Source organism: Mustela nigripes, chromosome 13, assembly GCF_022355385.1.
Source record: "Mustela nigripes isolate SB6536 chromosome 13, MUSNIG.SB6536, whole genome shotgun sequence".
Classification (NCBI taxonomy): domain Eukaryota; kingdom Metazoa; phylum Chordata; class Mammalia; order Carnivora; family Mustelidae; genus Mustela; species Mustela nigripes.
Genome location: NC_081569.1, coordinates 54,244,789 through 54,268,487, shown reverse-complemented (window position 1 = coordinate 54,268,487; position 23,699 = coordinate 54,244,789). Strand labels below are relative to the sequence as shown.

Sequence of the window (23,699 nt, the reverse complement as noted above, 5' to 3'; positions counted from 1 at the left end):
TATTTTTAAATTATTATTAAATGAGTAAGTTGCAGAGCTTAAAATTTAGTTTTAAAGAGATCAGAAATCTGAACTTTGTGAATTTAGTTTTTTATGCTACTGTATTTTATGTCCTTTTTGTCTTACAGTAAAATTTATTTTGAACAATCTATGCTGTCATAGCTATGTTAAGTGGGAAATGGAAAGAGTTTCTGTTTTGCATGAGACTGGAGAGTATGGGGGAAGGCAGTAGTGTCTGAGAGGTCACAGGTTCGACCCCAAGGAAAAGCTGGATGAGATATTTACAGTAAGCAGTTTTGATCAGAAGATAGGATTTACATATGTGTTTGGAAGACCCTAAATCCATGAAAACTGATCGGATTCAGTTCTCTTAATGGTATGAGGTGAGTAAAAGTAGTTTGTGTGATGCCCATAGACAGTGGAATGAGGAATCAGAATACCATAATTGGGGGTAGAAGTGTTTTCTGTTGGGTTGGAGGCTAATTGATAGTTTGGGAAGGTGTCACGTAAGTGGGCCGTTGATATATGGGTTGGAGAGACTTCCTCAGGGTCAGTGTCCTCACTGCTCGTGAGGCCCTTTGGGTGTGCTTACTGGGATAGGTACTTAGCTATAGAAGCAAAGAAGATATGAGTCCCATCTCTTTAGTGTTCCACTTAGGCAGACAGGAAGATAGACAAGCAATCAAATGATTGATAATACAGAAAGATAAGACTATAGTAGAGTTCTTTATGAAATGAAGAGAAGGAAGAAACAATTATCACCCTCAGGTAGGGTTGAGGAAAACCTCATAGAAGAGGTAACATTTCAGATTTTACTTTATTTGTTCATTCAGCCTTGCACCTGTGCGTATATACCTACATACGTCAATCCATTGGCTATTATTTGAGTTCCTCCAGTATACCAGACACTGTGCAGATAACAAGATAACACTTTCTTATAAATGTGTTGAGTCTTTGTGCTTACCAGAGTTTTCTGTTTTTCAAGAGATTGCAGTTTAGTTTCTTTTTTAAAAAATGCATATTAATAAGACAAGTTTTTTCTTGATATTATATAATAATATACAACCCATCTAAAGATCTGGAAATATTGTGTGTGTGTGTGTGTGTGTATATATATATATATATATATATATATATTCTGCTGAAGTATATCAGTTCTTTTGTTCTCTGTAATAACCTGCTTATAGATTAGAAACTTTTTAGATTTCGTTATGTGTGTCTGGGTGTCCACTAATCACTTAAAGTTATTGTTTTACAAGTAAACATTCCTGAAGATTTTGAATCTGATTTTCAATACTTGCTCAATTCTTAACTAATTGTAAATTTTGGAGAGCTCACTTAACTCTAGGTTCTAGGGTGTTTTTTTCTAGGCAGTTTCTGGGTTTTATTGTCTCTATGCTGAAGATGTTTGACTGTGGTTATTAAGTTCCTCTGTTCCTACTGTTCCTCTTGGTGTGGTTAGAAAAGTTTGTTTTGTTTTTGTAAATCACAAGAGCAGGGTGCAGTGCAGGGCATTACTGGCATTTAGTGGATTGGGGCCAAGGATGCTGACTGGCCTGCATGCCTGTATAGTCCTCCTAGGAGGTGGGATTACTCTGTCCTCCCAATGCCTGTAGTGCCCTATTAAGAAATAGCTTGTTACTGTATGAATCCAATCTTCTAGCTCAACAATGGTATGAACCTGTGACTTATTTATACTATTTATTTTTGCAGTTAGCATGTAAATACTGGGCTCCTCATATCAAGAAAAAATCACCTTTTGATATAAAGGTAAGTATTTTGGGGTTACAACATTCTTTTTGTATAGGTATGTTCTTTTCATCTCATTTTTAAGGACTAATTCAACAAAAGCATTCCCTGCTCTGAGGGGAGCCTGCTTCCCCTTCTCTCTGCCTGCCTCTCTGCCTGCTTATGATCTCTGTCAAATAAATAAATAAAATCTTAAAAAAAAAAAAAAAGTCCAGTGCTCTATCCGCTACATGACAGAGCCACCTTGAATACATGATTTTAGTGGTTGTTTCTAGGACTCTTTTCATATATATATATATATATATATATATATTATTATTTATCTTCTACTACTTTGCTTTCTATTATTTTACATTTTGAGGACTATGATGAGGTTATAAAAAAATCTTTTAAGTAATTATTTCAGTAATATTTTATAAGTATCCTAAGCCAGCTTATTTTATATAAACTGAGTAACTGGAAACTACCAACTTGGGATCTAAAAAAAATGCTGTTTGAGATATTAAATATTTTTATATTTTTGATAACAGGTCATTGAAGATATATATGAAAAAGAGATTGTCAAATCGAGGTAAGAATGAGTTTAATTTTCATATATAGAGGTTAGGTGGGACCAAGTTGGATCTCTTTTGCACTTCTAAACTAAATGTGATCGTAACTAGGAACTTTTTTCTTTCTTTTTGATTTGGTCATTGGGGAGATGGTGGCCAAAAAAACTTTTATATCTAGCTGCTGCAATGTATAGAATATATGTAAAATAATAAAAATAAATAATAGAAAAGAAGGGGGTAAGTTTCGAGAAATCTTCGGTGTCCCTTAACCCTTGATTTATTTATCTACATATTTTTTTTTAATACAGAAAGCTTATACTGTACACATCATTCCATCTCATCTTTTTTTTTTTTTTAATGTATTTTGGGTATGTTTCTGTATCTGCAGCTGTAGACATACATGCCTACATGTGAGTGCTTTAGAAGAATAATTGATTAAGTGTTTTCATATAAAATGGAAACATTTAGGTTATGACTAAAAAAACTTAAAAATCTCAGATTTGTTATTTTTCATGTGTTTGAGTCCTAGAAGGTTAATTTTACTAAATATTATGAAGGCAAATCCATGGTAGCATCAAAATGAGAAGCTAGTTGTTTTTGCTTTAATGATTGATTTGTGAGCATATAAAAGGAAGTAGGACCAAAGGTCATGTTAAGGATTTTGTTTCTTATCTGAAGAATAATGAGAAGTTAAGCATGTAAGCTTAACTTGGTTAAGATGGTGATATTTAAAAAAAATAATTTGAGGGTATCAGAAGCAAGAAATTAGGTGAGTATTGTAGTAATTACATTCCAGATAATGGTGGCTTGAATTAGCTTGGAAGATTGAGATACAGAGGTGTGCCAATTTGAGCTAGAAGTGGCAAGATGGTTGGTGGTTGAATGTGGTAGATGAGGGAAAGGGGAGAATCAAAGGTGACTTCTCTAAGTTTTTGGCTTAGGTTAATTAGTGGATTCCATTACTGATTTCTCCGTTGTTGTTAGAGATGGAGTTGGACATAGATCATTAGTCCACTTTTAGAAAGGTTGAATTCTAAGTAGTAAAGAGCCATGCAGATGGAGATGTAGAGTAAACAGTTGGGTATCTCAGTACAGAGCTCACAAAAGATGACAGAGTTGAGCTGCTTTGTATCAACCACTATGTCAGTGCTAAAGGAACAACAGTGAACATGGCAGATAAAGTCTCTACTCACTGAGCTTGTGTTCTAGTTCTAGTCCAGACAGGAAATATACAGGTATATAATGTTTCAGGTAGTATTATAAATTTAAGTGTGTTTAGGGTAGTTACAGGACCATTTTAGATTGAATGATCAGGGAAATCCTCTAAAGATACAACATTTGAGCAGATACATAACTTATGACTTGGTCTGGGAATGGGTATGGGTATGGATGAGATTACCTAATAAAACTTAAATAAATGGGTAGATAAATTCTAGGATTCTTTTTTCTTACATATTAAGGATATACCAATCTGAAAATCATCTTGAACCTTCTCAATTAGTTTTCTGTCTCTTCAGAGTGGCTTTACTTCAGTGGAAAGTAATTGCTTGTGATTTTGTTTGCTTGTTTGTTTCATTCAAAACCTTAGTGATTAATATTTCTTCTTAAAGATAATTTTTATGTGACTAATAATCAAAAGCTGCCAGTGTTTTTAAATTATATACTTGGCTACATTATTTTTAGTTGTAAAAGAAGTAACTGTTGTTGGCCAGGCTCACGAAGATTTATCATGGCTCTCTTACCAGTCATTTTCTCACCTTGTATACATTTGAATACTTAAAGTAAACATTACATTTTGCCCTCGATCTCAAAGTTCAGAAAGTGAAGTGTACTTCTATAATACATAAACTGTCATGTGTATATATGTTTTCATCATAAGTGTACTCTTGAATTCCCATTCCCTGAGGTAAATAATATATATTTACATTTTTAAATGACCGTGTTTTAGCCTAGTGTCTGAGGAAGCTGTTTTGCTGAGTTATGTGCTGGTAATATCTTCATTATTGGAGAATGACAATATAAGATTTATTAACTTGTTTGTAGGCTATCAAAATAGACAGTTTAAAGCTGAAAGGTACTCTTCATATTACACATTAATGTTCTTATAATACGCATTTTTTGCATATCAACCCTATTTCTGTAGGAGGAATCTGGGAAATAAATCAATCAGTTCTTAATATTCTTATGGTAAGAATAACTTCTAGGATCTCAAAAGTGGTGAAATACCATCTCGCTCAGTCACCCATGAATGTGTGGTCTATTACACAATTGATTTGAAATACGAAATATGAAATACGAAAAGGATATTTCATATCCTTACATTTTCAGATTTGGCAAACATATCTTAATATTTTTTTCTGTTTAATTTTAATGTATTAAAAATAATCATAATTGTTATTTGTTAATTGTAATTTAATGTATTAAAAATAATCATAATTGTTAATTGTTATTTGTTATCTGTGTACCAGATTCTGTTCTAAGCACCTTGCATGTATAGTAGCTCATTTTTCCTCACAACAACATGTGATAGTCACAGAATTATTCTTGTTTTATTGGTGAGGAAACTGCAGTACAGAGGGGTTAAATAGTAGTTAACTGAAAATGTTTCCCAGTAGTTAGAGGAAGAGCTAGGTATTAAATCCTCATTCTTTGACTCTTACCCAATACTCCATTCTTTTTTTTTTTTTAAGGATTTTATTTATCCATTTGACAGAGACAGAGAGAGAGAAAACAAGCCGGGGGTAGTGAGAGAAAGAGAAGCAGGCCTCCCACCGAGCAGGGAGCCTGATGTGGGGCTCCATCTTAGGACCCTGGGATCATGACCCGAGCCGAAGGCAGAGGCTTTAACCCACTGGGCCACCCAGGCACACCCTCCAATACTCCATTCTTAAGTAGTGCAGGGAACGTTGCCTTTTAGAATCCCTTAAACAGCACACTTTGGTATGAAAATTAATTCTGTTATGAATCCATCTAAGTGGCTTTTATGCAGAAAAAAAAGTGAGTTGTACTATAGTTTACTTTTGAAAATGTTCATATTTGTTTTGATTTAAAATGTTTAAACCCCAGGGTGCCTGGCCGGCTTACCCAGAAGAGCATGTAACTCTTGACCTCATGGTCATAAGTTTGAGACCCACATGGCATGTAGAAGTTACTTAAATAAATTTTAAAAACTTAAAAAGTGTTTGAACCCCTTTGCTATGAAACATAATACAGAAAAGGGCATAAAACAGAAATGTTTAGCCTTCTAGATTATTACCACTCATAACCACCACCAAGATAATAAAAGCTGGTATTTGTTAGCATCCCAGAAGCCCTTGCATGGCCTTTTGCTTTAACTAATTTTGAGTTGTAAGTATGGAAACATGAACACTATAGTTTTGCTTGTTTTTAAACTTTAAATAGAATCATGTGATATACTCTTTTGTGGCTGGCTTCTTTTGTTCACTATTCTTATTTGTTTTTTTAATCATCTACTTTACAACAAATCTGGATATGGGTAGTTCAGAAGTTAATGTGAGAGCCTTTGTCAACCTTTTCACAATTTGGGGGGGAGGTGCTTTCCGTATGTGGTTGCAAGAGCGCTGCCACAGCTCCAGACCTCACGTGTTCACACAGTTATTTCCCAAGAGAACCAGCAGTGGCAATTAGAGCAGCAAGGCTTATTGGCAGAATAAAACTCCAAATTTAATGAATACCACCAAGAATGCTAGAGTTAAAATTAAAATTGAGTGTTTTTGCTTTATTTTGACCTATCATGACTTGTTTTTCTCTTGTCCAGTCATTCGGAAGTAAATTGTCTACTTTGCCACTTTTGAATATGAGGAAACTGGGTCCCAGAATGTTTAAAAGATGTTGTGAAGGTAGTTTTGAGTCATGACCAAAATATGATCTTCTTCTCTTCTTTTTTAAAAATTAATTAATTAATAATAATAATACTTTTTTTTTTTTTTTTTTTTTTTTTTAGGGAGAGAGAAGGCAAGGGGGCAGGGGTAGGGCAGAGGGAGATGGAGAAAGATCTTAAGCAGGCTCCACACATAAAGTGCAGAGGCTTGATCCCGCGACCCCAAGATCATGACCTGAGCCTAAACCAAGAGTCAGAGGCTCAACCAACTGACAACCCAAGGCACCCTTAGAATATGGTCTTCTATATTATGAGCTGGTATTTTTTCTTTCTTTCACCAAGAGGTCCTTTCTGTGACTGAAGAAATTAAGCATGCAGTTGTGCATAGTGGACACTGAGTGAATTCTGTTCACCGTCATGTCTGCAGCTGGAGACCTAGTGTGTCTGACACACAAGATGTTATATCCACTCCATGGTCTGGCTGGCTGTAGAAGCCAGTACTTTCTCAGTGTTGTATCTTTGTGCTTTTGCACAGTAAAAACTTTCATTTTATTCTCAGTAAAGTTCTGTGACATTGTTTGCTTAGTGAAACTATGTAAGAGATTGGAAATCAGGGGAGTAGTATTTTAACAGGATAATCGTCTCTTGGGGTATTATAGATTCATAATGTCTACACATTTAATTTTCAAAGCTGGAGGCTGTTATCTAGTGGCAGTGTTCTACTCTGACTACTGTATTTCCAATATGCAAAATGGTAAAACCGAATTAGTGGACATTTGAACCTGCCTTTGGAGAGATACCTGGTAACTACAGCATTATCTATTCTTATGAAACAAAGTATTTTTATTTTAAAAAGACAGTCCAGTAAATAAAGTAAAAAAAATATCTAATACTCCTTTCACAATTTTGTCATATTGTAGACTTAAGGTCAAGACTTATAAAAGCTGTGAAAAGTCTGATTCCTGTGATGGAGATACATGTGTCCCATGTACTTTCAGGAGGGCATGACTTCAGAATGTTTCCTTTTGAATATTGATAAAAGGATGTTTGTCATTGCTTAAGAAGTTAATATAGGCTACCTATTGGCAATTGTGATGAACACTATTGGATAGTGATGAACATTTGTGTTTTCATTAAAATTATTTGCCTTATTAACCTATGTGTTATATCTCAGTATGTCATGGTTCTAATTATGTTTGTTAATACAGGTAAGGTAAGGTTTCATCTCTCCTATTAAGTAACTTTTCTTAGTTTTTAAAAAATAAACTACCCTGACAAAATACAAAGAAAAAGTATAAAAGCAAAATTAACTTTCTTCATTGCATATTAAAATATGATTCTGATATGTGGGTCAATATTAAAACAAGATTCTGAAATGCTTCTGTATTAATGACTGAAATATTTATATTTTCTGTTTAAGCATTTTTATTATTTATTTTTATACTTTAGGTTTGCCATCAGAAAGATAATGCTCTTGGAATTTAGGTGAGTTAAAAGACTTTACTTTGATGAAGTTAAAGATGGTGTCAGATCTATATTGTCTGTATACCATAGGGATACCTGTATCATGTTTTTTTAATTCTAGTGTAGTTAACATACAGCATTATGTTAGGTTCAGATGCAATATAGTGATTTAACAATTCCATACATCAGTAGGTGCTCATCTTGACAAGGGCACTTCTAAATCCCTGCCACCTATTTCACCCATCTCCCCACCCATCTACCCATATCATCTTGAGCAGATCATCTACTTTCATAGCCTCAGTTCCTTATCTGAAAATGTTAAGAATGGATTTGGAGTTTACTGTGTAGTCAGATAACCCCCAAGATAAAACATTAGTATTAGTATTACTATCAAAATGTGACAGACACAAGCCAGTGATAAACCTCTGAGGCATCCAGCAGAAACAAATGTAAGGGTACTCTGGAAGGATATGTATCCCAATTGCATTGCAGAAAAATTCCTATAGAACCCTAGTAAAATTGAGTTCTTAGTCCCTGATTATAAAGCATGTTAGGATAATAATCAACTGTAAGCTGGTCAGTTGAAATAACAGGAGAATTATATCCCCATCCTACCCACGCAGGACCTTAGATAATAATTGATATACACTGTCAAATCATTATGTTTAAAACTGAATATAAAAGAAGAAATTGTGCATACATGCAATAGGATACTAAAAATGGATAGATTTGGGGAAAACAGAAATAAAAACTATTGAAATTTTAAAACTCAGTGGACAAATTAGATACAGGCACATTGGAGATATTGCAAGTTCAGTTTGAGACCACCGCAATAAAGCAAGTCAAATGTATTTTCTGGTTTCCTAGTGCATATAAAAGTGTTATGTTTATACTATATTATAGTCTATTAAGTGTGCAACAGAATTATGTCTAAAAAAAATTCTGTATACCTTAATTTAAAAATACCTACTTGCTAAAAAGTGCTAACCGTCATTTGAGCTTTCAATAAGCATAATCACAAATCATGGATTACCATAACAAATATAATAATCAGAAAGTTTGAAATATTCTTATTGCCAAATTCTTTGATAATTCTTACTATCAAAATGTGACAGACACACAGCTAGCAAATACTGTTAGGAAAAAATGGTGCTGTTAGACTTGGTCAATGCAACATTGCCACAAACCCTTCAATTTGTGAAAAATGCAACGTCTGCAAAACTGAATAAAGCAAAGCACAATAAAAGAGCATAGACCTGTGGTCGATTAGACACAGCCAAAGAGGGGATTAGAGGATTGGAATATAGAAAATTAATTAATAATAGCAAAGAGAAATAGAGATGAATAATATAAAAGGAAATTCAGAGATACAGAGGTGAAAATCCGAAAGTCCAATAAGAATTTCAGAAGAGATTTAGGGAGAATGGAGAAGTAGCCATTTAGAAGAGATGGTGGTTAAGAATTTTCTACAGTTGAAACATGAGTTTTAGATTCAGGAAGTACAGTAATATTCAATAGAACAACTGAAGACTGACAAAGACGGAATGAAGACCTCATCTGCTAGAGGAAAAAAAGACATTACTCAAACAAGGATGCAGAGGTTAATTGTAGATTTCTCTGCTGTAGTAATAGAGAATGTAATAGAATGAGACCAATACACGAAAAAAATTACAACCCAGAAAGAATTATATAACCAGCTAAATTGTCATGAAATAAATTTCAAATAGATTAATACTAACAGATTTGCTGAGAAAAGTTCTAAAGGATATAATTTGGGAAAAAGGAATTTAAACTTTTAAGAAAGGAATGAAAAAAGCTTTGTGCATTTTATTTATTAAAGAGCATTCAAGTGCTTTACTTGGAGCCTTTTGACCATCATTTTAAGTAAAATTCTACTTGTCCGGTTTCTTGGGTTCTTATAAATAAAGTAAGTATTGCTAAAGATTGAAGTACTGATGTGAGCATAAGAGGAAGTAGAAAAATCACAGTGTTACAGCAGAATCTAAAGCACCTAACTGTGTGGGTTTGTTCATAGGCCTGCACACATGTGTGTGAATGCAACATGCATGTGGCGTGATTTAAAAGTGGGAACAAAACAATTTTTTAAAATTGGCGCTCAAGAGTATTTTAACCCCAGTGTGGTAAATGATGTTTATAAGTACCCTGAATGGTAGCTAAGTTCTCTTGTAGAAATCAGAAATACTAAAATTTATATATAATAATTGTAGCTTTGGAGAATAAGAGTTTATGCTTTCAAGGCAGGAAGACAGCAAAGATTACTAACATGTAATTATTACCATCAGAACACTGGATATTCTTATCTAAAACTCTTCATGAAATAAAAAACCAGAATGATATTATGGGCAATTTCAGCAGATAAATGTATCTGAGACATTAATCTTACCTCATATGAGGGCCAAATAACTTCCAGAAACTAAGAAAGAAACCTAATAAAAAGAAGCATTTTAATACCTGATTTACTAGGTATTCAACATAAGTCAGTTTTCAAGTTAACTGGCATTTTCCCTCCAAGATACCAAAATTCTTATTTTGAGACTGTGGTGAACAATACTCCTTAATAAATTTTAAAAATTGGTAGCAGATAGCAATGACCTAGATTATAGGTAAGTTTATAAAGGATTTCCAAGTCATGTAGTTTTTAAAAAGTTTTCAGAAAGTTGTAGATAATCATGATTTTCCAGGTGAGTGACATATTATGGTGAGTGGTGTTAACTAATGAAGTATTCTGTGCTTTTTCACTCTTCACAGCCAGTATCTTGAAAATTACCTCTGGATGAATTATTCTCCAGAGGTGTCCAGCAAGGCCTATTTAATGTCAATCTGCTGTATGGTGAATGAGAAATTCAGAGAAAATGTCCCTGCATGGGAGGTAACAGATTTAAATTACTTCAGAGCTTTCATACTCTGTTTAAGCCATTAAAAAGTAGAACTTTTGACTGATAATAAATAATGCTTTTAGAATGGAACCTTCCCCCAAAATTAAGTGTTGAGAAAAAAGTGGATATATGAAGAATACTATTCTTTTTTGGTTTCAATACTTTGTTCAAACTAATTTACTATGAACCAAAACATTATGAAAGTGAAATTATTTTTCTATTTTGGGCTTGAATGAAGAATGGCATGGATTATAAAGACTTTTCTTTAGATCAAAATGAAGTTTATATTAATTAGCACAAATCGTGCTCAAATGAGATATTTTTCAGTGTCCTTTTTCACAACAGGGAGTATATATTTGTTTTCTATACATTTCCAAAGTTAAGACATATGTTCATATTATAATTTCACTTTTCTCTTTATCCCCAATTTAGAATCTGCTCCCCCCCCCCTTTTTTTTAAGATTTTATTTATTTATTTGTCAGAGTGAGAGCGAGCACAGGCAGGCAGAGTGGAAGGCAGAGTCAGAGGGAGAAGCAGGCTCCCTGTGGAGCAAGGAGCCCGATGTGGAACTCGATCCCAGGACGCTGGCATCATGACCTGAGCCAAAGGCAGCTGCTTAACCAACTGAGCCACCCAGGCGTCCTTGCTTTCCCTTTTTGAAATTTCTAGTAGACTGACATTTTCTCTTTGTGCTAGTGTTAATAGAGGCTTGGTCAGTAGAGGTCCAAAATCTAGGTTCTGTTTGGCTGCCATAGAATGATCAGGTCATCAACCTTTTTTTTTTTTTTTTTTTTTTTTTAAAGATTTTATTTATTTATTTGACAGAGAGAAATCACAAGTAGTCGGAGAGGCAGGCAGAGAGAGAGGAGGAAGCAGGCTCCCCGCTGAGCAGAGAGCCCCATGCGGGACTCGATCCCAGGACCCTGAGATCATGACCTGAGCCGAAGGCAGCGGCTTAACCCACTGAGCCACCCAGGCGCCCAGGTCATCAACCTTTTTAAATGAAGAAAAGGCATGGGTGCGTGTCATCTTTTTGTGGCAATGGTCTCTAAATTAAGGAAGTATTAAACTCCTTAATACTTCTCTTGGATAGGATATTCCTTAAGAAGAGCCATCTTTGGGGAGATTAGAGCCCAGAATAAACTATGGGCCTGCTGTATTATTGAAAGATCCTGCAGATTTCTTGAAGTTTCTTCAAGCTATTACAGGAAGGGAGAGGCAAGATTTTTTTGAGCTAAAAAATGACCTGATCAGTTTGCATGTTGGTGATTAGGACTTGAAGTAGAGGAATACAGATGAAGAGAAGAGGATATACTAAGATTTAGAAAGTAGAATTGAGGGCACCTGGGTGGCTCATTTGGTTAAGCGACTGCCTTTGGCCCAGGTCATGATCCCAGAGTTCCAGGATGGAGTCCTGTATCAGGCTCCCAGCTCCATGGGGAGTCTGCTTCTCCCTCTGACCTTCTCTCCTCTCATCTTCTCTCTCACTCTCTCTCTCTCAAATAAATAAAATCTTTTTTTTTTTTTAAGTAGAATTGACAGGATTTCATAACTGAATAATTAATATTCGGGAAGGGTGTTATTTCCAGTAAGTTTCCAGTCTTGGGCAACTGAGTGTAATAGATGATACTGCCATTTACTGTGATAGGTAATAATAATAGAGGGTTGAGAAGTACCAAGGAGGGTACAAAAACTGTTGAATTGATTTTTGGACTTACTGAGTTTAAATTGCCTTTTGAATATCTAGATGAAATTGTCTAGTAGACAGAGGAATCCTGGAATGTAGAGTTAATAATGAGAGTAATCTACTGAGGATATATATTTGGAATCATTAGCATATGTTTTTGAATTCAAGGGATGGGAAAAGAAGAATGAGGTTAGAACCGTAAAATATCAACATCTATACAACAGAAGAAGAGGAGCCCTCAGCATTTGAAAAGGAGTGTGGGGTTGAGTCCCCTGGACTTGATAACCCTAATAGCCTCAGGGACATCCTTGAGGTGGGAGCCTATTTTAGAGAAGTAAATAAAAACAACTAATGTAGACCACACATTTGGAGCACTTACCTGAAAGAAGAGATGTGGAAGTAACTTGATGGGGAGGTAGATCAGTGGGAAGCTTGAATATATTTACATTGTCTACTTTTTGTATATTGCATGTTAAGACGAAAGAGCTAATATGACGCAGACATGGGAGAGGCTGTCTTTGAGATTAGAGATTAGTTAGTGGGAAACTAATTTTTGCTAAACATTTTTTTTTGCTTATGTTAGAAGAATTAAAATGTTTATTAAGATCCTTAGAAAACAAACACTAGGCTAAATGTGAGCATAATCCACAAAAGAAAAAAAATAAAGGAAGTAAGCCATTATTTTAGGGACACCTGACTGGCTAAGTCAGTAGAGCATGAAACTAGATCTTGGGGTCTTTAGATCATATATATACATATATGTATATATATGCATATACATATAGAGAGATATTTTAAGTAATCCCTACGCCAAACATGGGTCTTGAGCTCAAGACCATATATACATTGTATATATAATGCATATACATGTATGTACATACATACATACATAACATGTATATATATATATTTTTTAAACACGCATAAAACATTATTTTATTAGGTAAAGGTTGCTGCAACTCTTTCATGATCTTGACAGAAACCTATATTTGATTTGTTACCATTAATTATAATTAAGCAAATAATCTTTTTGTAATTTTTTGGTGTTGTTACTAGACTCCTAAAAAGAGTCTACTGATGTTTGTTTAAGGGAGAAAAAGTGGGGGCGCCTGGGTGGCTCAGTGGGTTAAGCCACTGCCTTCGGCTCAGGTCATGATCTCAGGGTCCTGGGATCGAGTCCCACATCGGGCTCTCTGCTCGGCGGGGAGCCTGCTTCCCTCTGTCTCTCTGCCTGCCTCTCCGACTACTTGTGGTTTCTCTCTGTCAAATAAATAAATAAAATCTTTAAAAAAAAAAAAAAGGGAGAAAAAGTGGAGAGCAAGCCATATCAAAATAAATTTTTATTCTTTCTCTTTTCAGACTTTTAAGAAGAAGCCAGACCACTTCCCATTTTTTTTTAAGTGTATCTTGAAAGCAGCATTAGCTGAAACTGATGGTGAATTTTCACTCCATGAACAGACGGTCTTACTGCTTTTTCTTGACCATTGCTTCAATAGTTTGGTAATTCTACTTTATCTTTTGGGAGAACTTTCACATTCTCTTGTATTTTAAGTGGAACATAAATGAAATTACTTGTATAGCCAACTCTTCATCCGTGGTAGCAGGGATGGAGGATAATGCCAAAGCTTCATTTTGGCCACTTCTCAGTAAAAACAGTTTAGAAGAGCCATTCACTTTTAAAATAGATTTGGGCTGGATCTCCTTTTTTCTGTCTTGACTCTTAAGGAAAGTGGTAATTAGAACTGAAATTCTCCAAAGGTAGAACAGCAAAGAATCTAGCCAGTATGAACTTTGAGTAATGAGATCTGTGCCACAGTTGCCCACAGAAACTAGCTTTATTACTTTTCAGACATCCTTCATGCACAAGCTCCCAGGTCAGCAGGAGAGTTTTGTTTTGAGTTGACTAGTTAGGGGCAGTTGTGGATGATCTCTGAAAATCTCTTGGGTGTGTATGACATATTTTCATCCCTCATAAGAGTATCTTCAAAAGAATTAAATATTTACAGTAATTAATATTTCTTTTGCACTTCTCTACTGTGGTTAAGTGAAGGTCTGTACCTATTTATTTAAAAATATGTGCTTCTGAAATGATTGTGCTTTCAACCCATGCAGGACCCCAAAGCTGGGGGTTCTTTCTTAAGACTGGATGTTGATAGATGGATGGTTATTACTTGTTGCAGGTACTACCTCACATGAATCTTGTAAAGGCATTTTTTAAAAAATGCCTTTACAAAAAATAATCTTAAAAAAAAAAAAAAAAGATTTGTGAAGCCCCCAGTAGATGCCACTATTACCACCTTAACATTTACTGAACCTCACGATGCAAATGTAAATATAGACAGGACACTTTATCAGAAATTGAATTAAAAAAAAGATTTTTATTTTTAGAAAATCTTTTAAAAAAAGATTTTTATTTAGAATTAGTAGTTTGGTGCTAGGTTTGGTTAACTTAGAAGCTAGTTTATTATTAAAATACTTCATTTTGGGGCATTTGGGTGGCTCAGTGGGTTAAGCCTCTGCCTTTGGCTCAGGTCATGGTCTCAGAGTCCTGGGATCGAGCCCCCATTGGGCTCTCCGCTCACCCAGGAGTCTGCTTCCCTCTCTCTCTCTCTGCCTGCCTCTCTGCTTACTTGTGATCTCTCTCTCTCTTTGTGTCAAATAAACAAAATCTTTAAAAAAAAAAAAAACTTCACTTTTTTTCAGTATGCCATCAGTTTATTACTTGAGGTAGTTAGGTCTGTGAAGTAGCTAAAAACACTGAATTGGCTGAAACTGAATCATTGTTCCTAGGGAAAATACAGGGTTAGGTCCCTATGAGCCTATGATCACAGCATTTTCATCAGTTGATCAATACATAAACTTGTTTTATGTGTTTAAAGACATTTTATGTAATAATATATTGTTGATTTATTAACCTTGAAGTCATGGCCAACAGCACTATAACTGAAGTCTAAACAAACCTTATTTACCACAGGTATTTTCTCCACAAGATACAACACAGCCTTCTTGGAACTATGGAACACTAACCAGCACTTTGAGCCCTTAATATGAAATATTAAAATATCATTAATTTGAAAGTATTGGTGGTATATTTTCACCCCAGGACTTAAAAAAGGTGTAGTTATTCCTTATGTAAATATTTATTTATTTTATTAATTAATCGATTTTTTTTTTCGAAGATTTTATTTATTTGACAGACAGAGATCACAAGTAGGCAGACAGGCAGGCAGAGAGAGAGAGAGAGAGAGACAGAGAAGCAGGCTTCCTGCTGAGCAGATAGCCCGATGCAGGGCTCGATCCCAGGACCCCGAGTCATGACCCGAGCCGAAGGCAGCGGCCCAACCCACTGAGCCACCCGGGCTCCCTCCTTATGTAAATATTTAAATTAAAATACTGGTGTGCTTATAAATTTTTCTTTGTGCCTTAAACAGGAAGTAGACTTGATAAGGAGTCAAGTACAGCAGCTTATCTCCCTCCCAATGTGGATGGGCTTACAGCCTGTAAGTACCTAATTTCATTCAGAAACTTATGGGTATATGTATTATGTAAGTGGAAAATGCAGTTTGAGACAATGTAGCTTTAATATGGATATAAAATGGTAACTAAAAATCCCCTTTCCTGCTTAGAAAATATGTTTAATTTACTATGCATTAACTTATCATACATGTAGTTTTTTTAAATTTTAGTTTTTATGTATAAGCTAGGAGATCTTTCACCTAATGTCATTATTATGAGGTAAAATAAGGTAGTATCTGTTGAGCTCCTAAAAAAGGGTTAATTTAGCAAAATGTGGTTGTTATTCATGTGTGTCTTTGGGTGAGACTAAATACAGACTTGAATTTTTTATTTCCTTAGATTAGAATGTACACATAGTTAAAGGAGGTCTAGATCATATTTGATATTAATGACTTCCTTTTTTCTTACCTCAAATCCTTATTGGATCGTCTGTGTCACTATGGAAACCAAATTAATTGTGATCTTGGGGAATAAAGTTATAACTATCAAATTTCAGGATAAATAATAAATTTACTGAAAATTCCACTTCTTGCATATGGGGTTTTTGCGCATACCCAGATATGCAGGCTTATTCACAAGTACCAGTTGATGGTGATAAAAACAGACATAAATAATGCTAAGTTAAAACTGATAAGTGCCATTAGAAAGAATATAGTTGTGTGGACATTTCTTTGTTTACATGTGACTGCTGTTTCTATGTTCAGTGTTTCAGACTCATTTTTCAGATTTCAGTGATTATACTAATTAGTGTTAATGCTTTAATTTTTCAAACTTAAATCCTTAATTTTAGAAATAGGAAAGAAATTTAATTGATTATTGAGCTTAAGACCTTGACAAGAAAAGGCAGTTTTTATTATTTTTTTGTATTATTAGCAATTATTAAAATTGAATGGTTTTTAAAAATAGAGTTATTAGTTTCATAGTTTTCAGATTTTATCATGTTGCTTTCAGGTTTAATCCCGTAGTATCCACATCTTAGAAAATTAGCTAATAGTGGATCTAATTTTTATCCTTGTAAACTTTAAAGTTACTGGTGATTTAATATCACATTATTCTTTCAGGCACGATTGGAATTAGAATTAAAAAAGACACCTAAGCTAAGAAAATTCTGGAACTTGATTAAAAAGAACGATGAAAAGATGGATCCAGAAGCAAGAGAACAGTATGTTCCCAAAGCTTATTCCTTGTTGGTTTGTTACGCTGTTTTGAGTCTTAGATGATATTGACTGATTTGTTGTTTCCTTTATATAAGGCTGAACCAAATAATTAAGAAGTGCTTTTACTGTAATATTTTTCATAAAGATGTGAAGGGAAAACCAGAACATCAGCATGTTATTCTTCTTTCTCCTCTGTCTGCCCCAGTGATAAGTATATCACTGATCTTCTGTCTGTCTGTTGACCATAGTTTGTCTCTCATGGATGGCTCTCGATTTTCTCCACAATCTTCAGGCTGTCAATCCAACCTTTCTTTGTTTTTCTTACTCTCACACACTTAACAATGACTTTTATACACTCTAACCATCATGCTTTCATTCAACAAATAGTGAATATTTATATTTTTCCAGGTACTATTCTAGATATAGGGCATATAGCAGAGAACAAAGTGGAAGTAATTCTTGCTCTATGGAACTTACATTCTATTTGGGAAGGACAGCAGCAAACAGATCAATTATGTAGTGTTTTAGGTGGTGATACATGCTGCGGAGAAAAATAAATCAGGTATAAGGATTAAAGAAGCAAGTGAGTGTTATGGGTTCTTTTAATAGTAATATTTATAATCATTTGGGTAAATCTGGCAGCAAGTATTTATTTCAACAAAGTGCTGTTAGTAGGACACGGGGAAATGCATGCTTTAAGAGCTCTCTCTCTCTCCTCTCTTTCTCTCTCTCAGGCTAACTGGCTAACTGTGACCTTGCCTTTCTACGTGATGGCTGCAGCTGCACTCCGTATTCTGTTTCCATCTTTCATTCTTTTCCACTCACTCCACTCCTTTTTCTCTGCTTATGTAAATATGCCAGATTCCCTTCCCTTGGACCTAGGATAACTTTCTAGCCCTAGCTTATTTTTTCTTCCACTTAGGAGAGTGCTCTGTACATGTGTAGCTAACTAATAATGAAAGCCGTGAGTATGGGTGAGATGATTTAGTCAGATACATAAACCTTGAAAAGAGGGTTGAGGACAAAAAGAAGTGAAACCTGGAGTTACGCTGGTGGCTACCGAAAATGGGAAGAACTGTAAAAAGCTGCGTGCCAGAGAAATGAGTTTGGGTGAAAGGGAGTGAGAGCTATACGGACAGGATATTGTTAGGGTCAGAGTAGGAAAATTCCTTCTTTAATTTCCAACTCTAGCCTCATCTCTCACAGTGCCTTTCCACCTAACAGCCTCTTGATTGAACTGATCACATGGCATCTGTATTGACTACTCATTTTTTTTTTTTTAACCCGCTCTTACCATTACCTTAATATGATTTAACCATAAATCTCTGTGGCCCAGTCTTCTCTGCTTCCAGTCTTCATGTAACTCTTTGCTGTGTACACTTGGCCCTTGAACAGCACGGAGGTTGGGGTACCAATATCCCCCACCATACAGTCAGAAGTCCACATATAGTTTGTGACTTCCCAAAAACCTAACTGCTAATTCCCCGCTGTTGACCAGAAGGTTTACTAATAACAGTCAGTGAACACATATTTTGTATACTTTATTTATTACATACTGTACTCTTAAAGGAAGATAGAGAATAGAAAATGTTAAGAAAATCCTAAGGAAGAGAAAATGTATTCACAGTCCTATAGTGTATTAATTGAAAAAAATCTGCATGTAAGTAGACCTATACAGTTCAAACCCCTGCTATTGAAGGATCTGTTCTGTTTGCCATGAACTCCATTTCGGCTTAAGTAATCATTGTTCTTCCTCCTAACCTTGCCCTTCTAGCCAATTTCTCTTAATTCCTCCAGACAGTAGGGCTTGGAATATTCCAGTCCTTTGACTAGCAATTTATATCCCATCCATCAGTCCTATTGGATCATCTTTTGTCCTCTTTCTTCTTTCTTGCTTTTCACACTGCTGTTGTCTTAATTCAGGCCTTCATAGCTTCTGATTAAAGCACTACAATAAATTCCTATTTGGTGTTTCTTCCAGCTTTCCCACAACAATGAGCCTAACAAGCCATCTCCATAGAAAATTTTGTTTTGCTTGCCATATTCCTATTCACAAGTTTTCAATGGTTTCCTGGTTCCCTAGGATAAACTCTGAAGTCCTTGCAGTGACATTCAGAAACCCCCAACTATTTTTTGCGACTCCCCCAAATCCTTGTCCCTGTCTGTTCTTTGTTTGTTAAACTTTGCTTCCCTAAGTACCTTTTCCCCTCCATTCCACTTAATTGTAGGCTAACCTAAGCACTTCTAGATGGACTACTTTAGGCCGCAGTGCTTTCTTCTTCTGAATTCCAAAAACATGCTGTGTGTTCTTTGATTGCAATGCTAGCTGTTCGTTTAATGGTTAGAATATGTGTAGTTATTTAGAAAAAAGATTCTGCAGTCACACTTAACGAGGCTCCACACTCACTTGCTGTGTAACTTTGGGCAGGGTAACCTCACCTCTTTCAGCACCAGTGTGAAATTGGGACAGTTAGTAGTACCTATCTCAAGGACCATTGTCAGCATTACATGAGATCATTCATATGAAGTACTAAATGCAGCTCAGATCCTGACACACTAAGTGCTCAATTAATGTCTGCCAGTCTTATTAATTACGTGCTGGTCTGTGTTACTGATTATCTTTAAATTATAATACTTGTCATTTCAAATACATTTTAGTCATTCCTCCTTTATATTTCCAGTAGGACTGGCATAATCATTTGCAGCTGCCCAGTACGTGATGAATATTTGCTGATTGATTGGTATATAGTGCATCTTAAATTAGTAATGAGTAGAATATTGTTTTTTAAACCAACATTTAATTTTTAGACATTGTAATATTCTATGTGATACTTCAAACATATTAAAGTATAAAACTGCTTATTTTATTTTAACTATATACTTAAACATTAAATTTTGAACCTTAAGGGCAGACTATAAATGAAATTTTGGAAACTCCTTTCTTGTTCTGACCTTTAAATCACAAGTGAGAACTTTGACAGAAAGAGAAAGGGGTGTTTCTTAGCTGGCTTATTACACCAGTAATAAAGAAGCAGCTGTGTGTTCAAATTATGGTCCCAATTTCAGAGAAAAATGGAACATTTGAACAGTGTTAGAAAGGCTCCTTTGACATTTGAAATAATTATTTTTCAAAAATAATTTGGTCATTGTTACTCTCTGATTTTAGAGCCTATCAAGAAAGAAGATTTCTTTCACAACTCATACAGAAGTTTATCTCTGTGCTGAAATCAGTGCCTCTTTCTGGTAACTATCTTCTCTTACTTCATTTGTAAAGTTGTCATTTAGGTATCCCGACAGTATTTCCTGGTCTGCAGTCTAAAACCTGCTCTTAGAATAGTTTTAAATCATAATGACAACATATCTGTCCTCCCCTTTTCGTGAATATTACCAGTCTGAGTATTGTGACTGCCTTAGGAGTTCACATATTTTTAAAGGTACCTGCATGATTATTGAAATAATTATTTAGCAAATATTTTTTGAGTTTGCTTGCTAGACCTAGGTCCTGAGCAAGGTGCTAGAATACAGTGGTGAACAAGACAGTAACAGAGCCACGTGGCATTTACAATATGGTCCTAAATAGTGTTTTTAAACAACATCAAATACTGTTTCAAGGGGAAAGAATTATTTTTGAGGTATGAGGTACAAGACAAAATAGGAAAGATTTCCTTCCAGCATGGCCTCCATTTATGGATGAAACAAATATATGTTGTATAGACTGTATACTTAAAAATATACCATGGTTATACTATATTTGTGTGTGTGTGTGTGTGTGTGAGAGATAATGCCTGTATACTCGGGGTGGGGGGTGGGATATTACATTATCCTGAGTTTGCAAGATCTTTATAAGCATTAAGTGAATGTACATAGAATATTTTTTCTTAATAAAGGTGTATATATGCTATGTAAGATATGTCATTGGTTAATAAAGTTTTATTTTCTAAGTGGGATATAATCTAAGAGCAGCTCTGTAGGTGTATCATATGTATATTTTTGCATCAGAGATTGTAGGTTTTTTAAAACTAAAATACAACAGGATTACTTACAAATATTGACCTTCCAAGTAGTATTTTACAACTGAAAATCATATCTATAATTCAGCGAGTAGTAGATACTAATGCTATTCATCAGCTATACCTGATTTGAGACATAAGATTACTCCCACCATCGGTGTAAAGAAAAAATTATCATATGCTAATAATCTAAGTCACTTAATATTAGTTTTTTTTTTTTTAAGATTTTATTTATTTATTAGAGAGAGAGAGAGCACAAGTAAGCAGAGTAGCAGGCAGAAGGGGAGAGAGAAGCAGGCTCTCTGCTGAGCAGGGAGCCTGATACAGGCCTTGATCCCAGGACCCTGGAATCATGACCAGGGCCGAAAGCAACCACTTAACCAACTGAGCCACCCAGGCACCCCAATATTAGTATTTTTAAGTGTTTCAGTTAAGTGGCTTAAATCTAGAAGGAAAACTTAGATATATTTTTTGGAGCACAAAAGGTATTAATGAGTACTTGGAGCTACTAATGCCTGTAATAATTAAAGTCATAAAAATTGACATCTCTATAGAATGTTAATTTTGGGGCATCAGCAAGGTTTGAAAATCAAGTAACAACAGCAACATGGGACCTGCAGTAATTTTAACAATCTGCAAACCAGCTATTACCATTGCTTATTGGCAGAAAAGAAAATTTCTTAGATTGACCTTGAGTTTTAATCAAAATTTGTTAACTCTTTGGCAGCTGAACCAACAAGATAATTAAAGAAGTGTGCCCGTTCAGAGAGTAAAGGTGGATAGATTATATAGTTAAAAAACAGAAAACTGGCTTTTAAAAAATAAGGATTATAGCTTCATTTCACAGGCTCATGAAAAACAGCATATCCATATTAGTTATTATTAAGGAAGTCTTTGTAGTTGAGCTGTCAGGACTGCTGTCAGAAGAAAGGGGGAAAAACCCCCACAGTGTACGTAAGAAGCAAATGATAAGGATATCTCGGTGTCTGAAATTGGAATGACAAGGTTTCTGCTGTAAACAGCATGCCTAGTAGGGCCTACATACATAAAAATATGCAGCTTTATTCATCAGAGCTCAGAAGTTGAGTGGCAAGTATCATGTTCTAATTTTAATTTTAAATAGGACGTTGCCGGTAATTTTCTCAAAACTGAAAATAAAAATACAGAGTACAGAGTTTGCTCACTTTTTCAATTTTGGACAAAAATATTTTTCTTTGACAGTAACAAGAAAAAGGAGCAGAGGACTAAATTGAATGAATTTAATTTTTAAGTTGCTTCTTTAAATTCTTTAGTTTCAACAGCTATATGACTAGACTGTGTCTCAGAAAACCTGAGTTTCAGTTCTAACGAGTCATTATTTTGTTCTACACTTTTACGAGGTCATTTTCTCTGGTTTTCACTTTCTTACCTGAAAAATGAAGAGCTAGAATAGGCATTCTCTATGGTCTTTTCCAGGTGTGAAACTTTATGGTTATGTTATTTCATAGTCTGGATTTGGAGCATATGTTAGCGAGAAAAGTGCTACTTAATATTTCCATATATTAGTCACAAAAATATTCGCATTTCTTTCCTTAGATGAAGCCTTCCAATTTTCTGTATAGTACAAATAAATTAAATACATGGATTTATTTAAGCATTCATAGGTTAAATCTAGGCACTGGGGTTAGTCGCTGCTGGGAGTCCGTCCTTAGACTAAGCAATAGTGGGGACTCTGGAATTTTTTCCTTTTTAACTGACAGAATCTTGGGATGCCTGGGTGGCTCAGTTGGTTAAGCGGCTGCCTTCAGCTCAGGTCATGATCCCTAGGGTCCTGAGATCAAGTCCCGCATCAGGCTCCTTTCTCAGTGGGGAGCCTGCTTCTCTCTCTGCCTCTGCCTGCCTCTTTACTTGTGATCCTCTCTCTCTTTCTCTCTCTATCTCTCTCTCTCACAAATAAATAAATAAATCTTTAATTGACAGACTCTTGGTAGGATGATTATCTGGTAAAATGATAGACTATTACCTGGCATTATGAAAAAAAAAACAAAAAACTTTAAAGGTTTGTCATGTCATGAGGTTGTAATTATTTAAAAATAGAAGTAAATATTTTATAAAAATAGTACATTAATAGTCATAAATAGCATAAAATAAGGTAATGGTTTAAAAATATTTCATTGCTCTGTCATTGATGTTTTATTGTTAAATACTAACATATATATATATATATATATATATATATATATATATATATACATACACACACACACACAGGGGAAAAAAACTCATTTAACAGTTGTCCCTTTAATTAGTTTGGTGTGTACCTTTCCTGCCCATTTTCTTTGCATTCTAAAGGTATCTATGTCTGCATGTACACATATATATATATGTGTGTTTATGTATATGAGAGAACTAGAAGTTTAGTGTGTGAAAACAAGAAGGAAAGTGGGTCAAAAACTGATTTAAACTGCCTTTTTTTTTTTTTTTAAAGATTTTATTTATTTACTTGACAGGGAGACATAGCAAGAGAGGTAACACAAGCGGGGGGGAGTGGGAGAGGGAGAAGCAGGCTTCCCGCTGAGCAGGGAGCCTGATGTGGGGCTCCATCTCAGGACCCTGAGATCATGACCCAAGCTGAAGGCAGACGCTTAACAACTGAGCCACCCAGGTGCCCCTTAAATTGCCTTTTTAGTTCTGTTTTTTTTTAGACTGCCTTTTTAGTTTTTCTATCACTTGGTTTTTTCAAATCTAGTCATTTAGTACAGGTCTTTTTTTATGACTAATTATTACAGACATTAGTAGGTCTAAACACTTCAAAAATATTTTTGCAAACCTGACTTTTTAAATGTG

General features: G+C 35.0%; 1 protein-coding gene across 2 annotated transcripts in view; it reads left to right on the top strand.

Moving 5' to 3' along the window:
• The window catches only part of AQR (aquarius intron-binding spliceosomal factor), a 93,707-nt gene that overhangs the window by 3,425 nt on the left and 66,583 nt on the right, over positions 1–23,699 (top strand). The window contains exons 2-9 of one of the 2 annotated variants that reach the window (XM_059372464.1): positions 1,714–1,770; positions 2,280–2,320; positions 7,591–7,626; positions 10,375–10,495; positions 13,550–13,690; positions 15,622–15,690; positions 16,768–16,868; positions 20,030–20,106. In XM_059372464.1, the coding sequence (XP_059228447.1) occupies positions 1,714–1,770; positions 2,280–2,320; positions 7,591–7,626; positions 10,375–10,495; positions 13,550–13,690; positions 15,622–15,690; positions 16,768–16,868; positions 20,030–20,106 (643 nt within the window). The remainder of the gene's footprint in view (positions 1–1,713; positions 1,771–2,279; positions 2,321–7,590; positions 7,627–10,374; positions 10,496–13,549; positions 13,691–15,621; positions 15,691–16,767; positions 16,869–20,029; positions 20,107–23,699) is intronic. The other variant, XM_059372465.1, reaches the window with a different exon arrangement.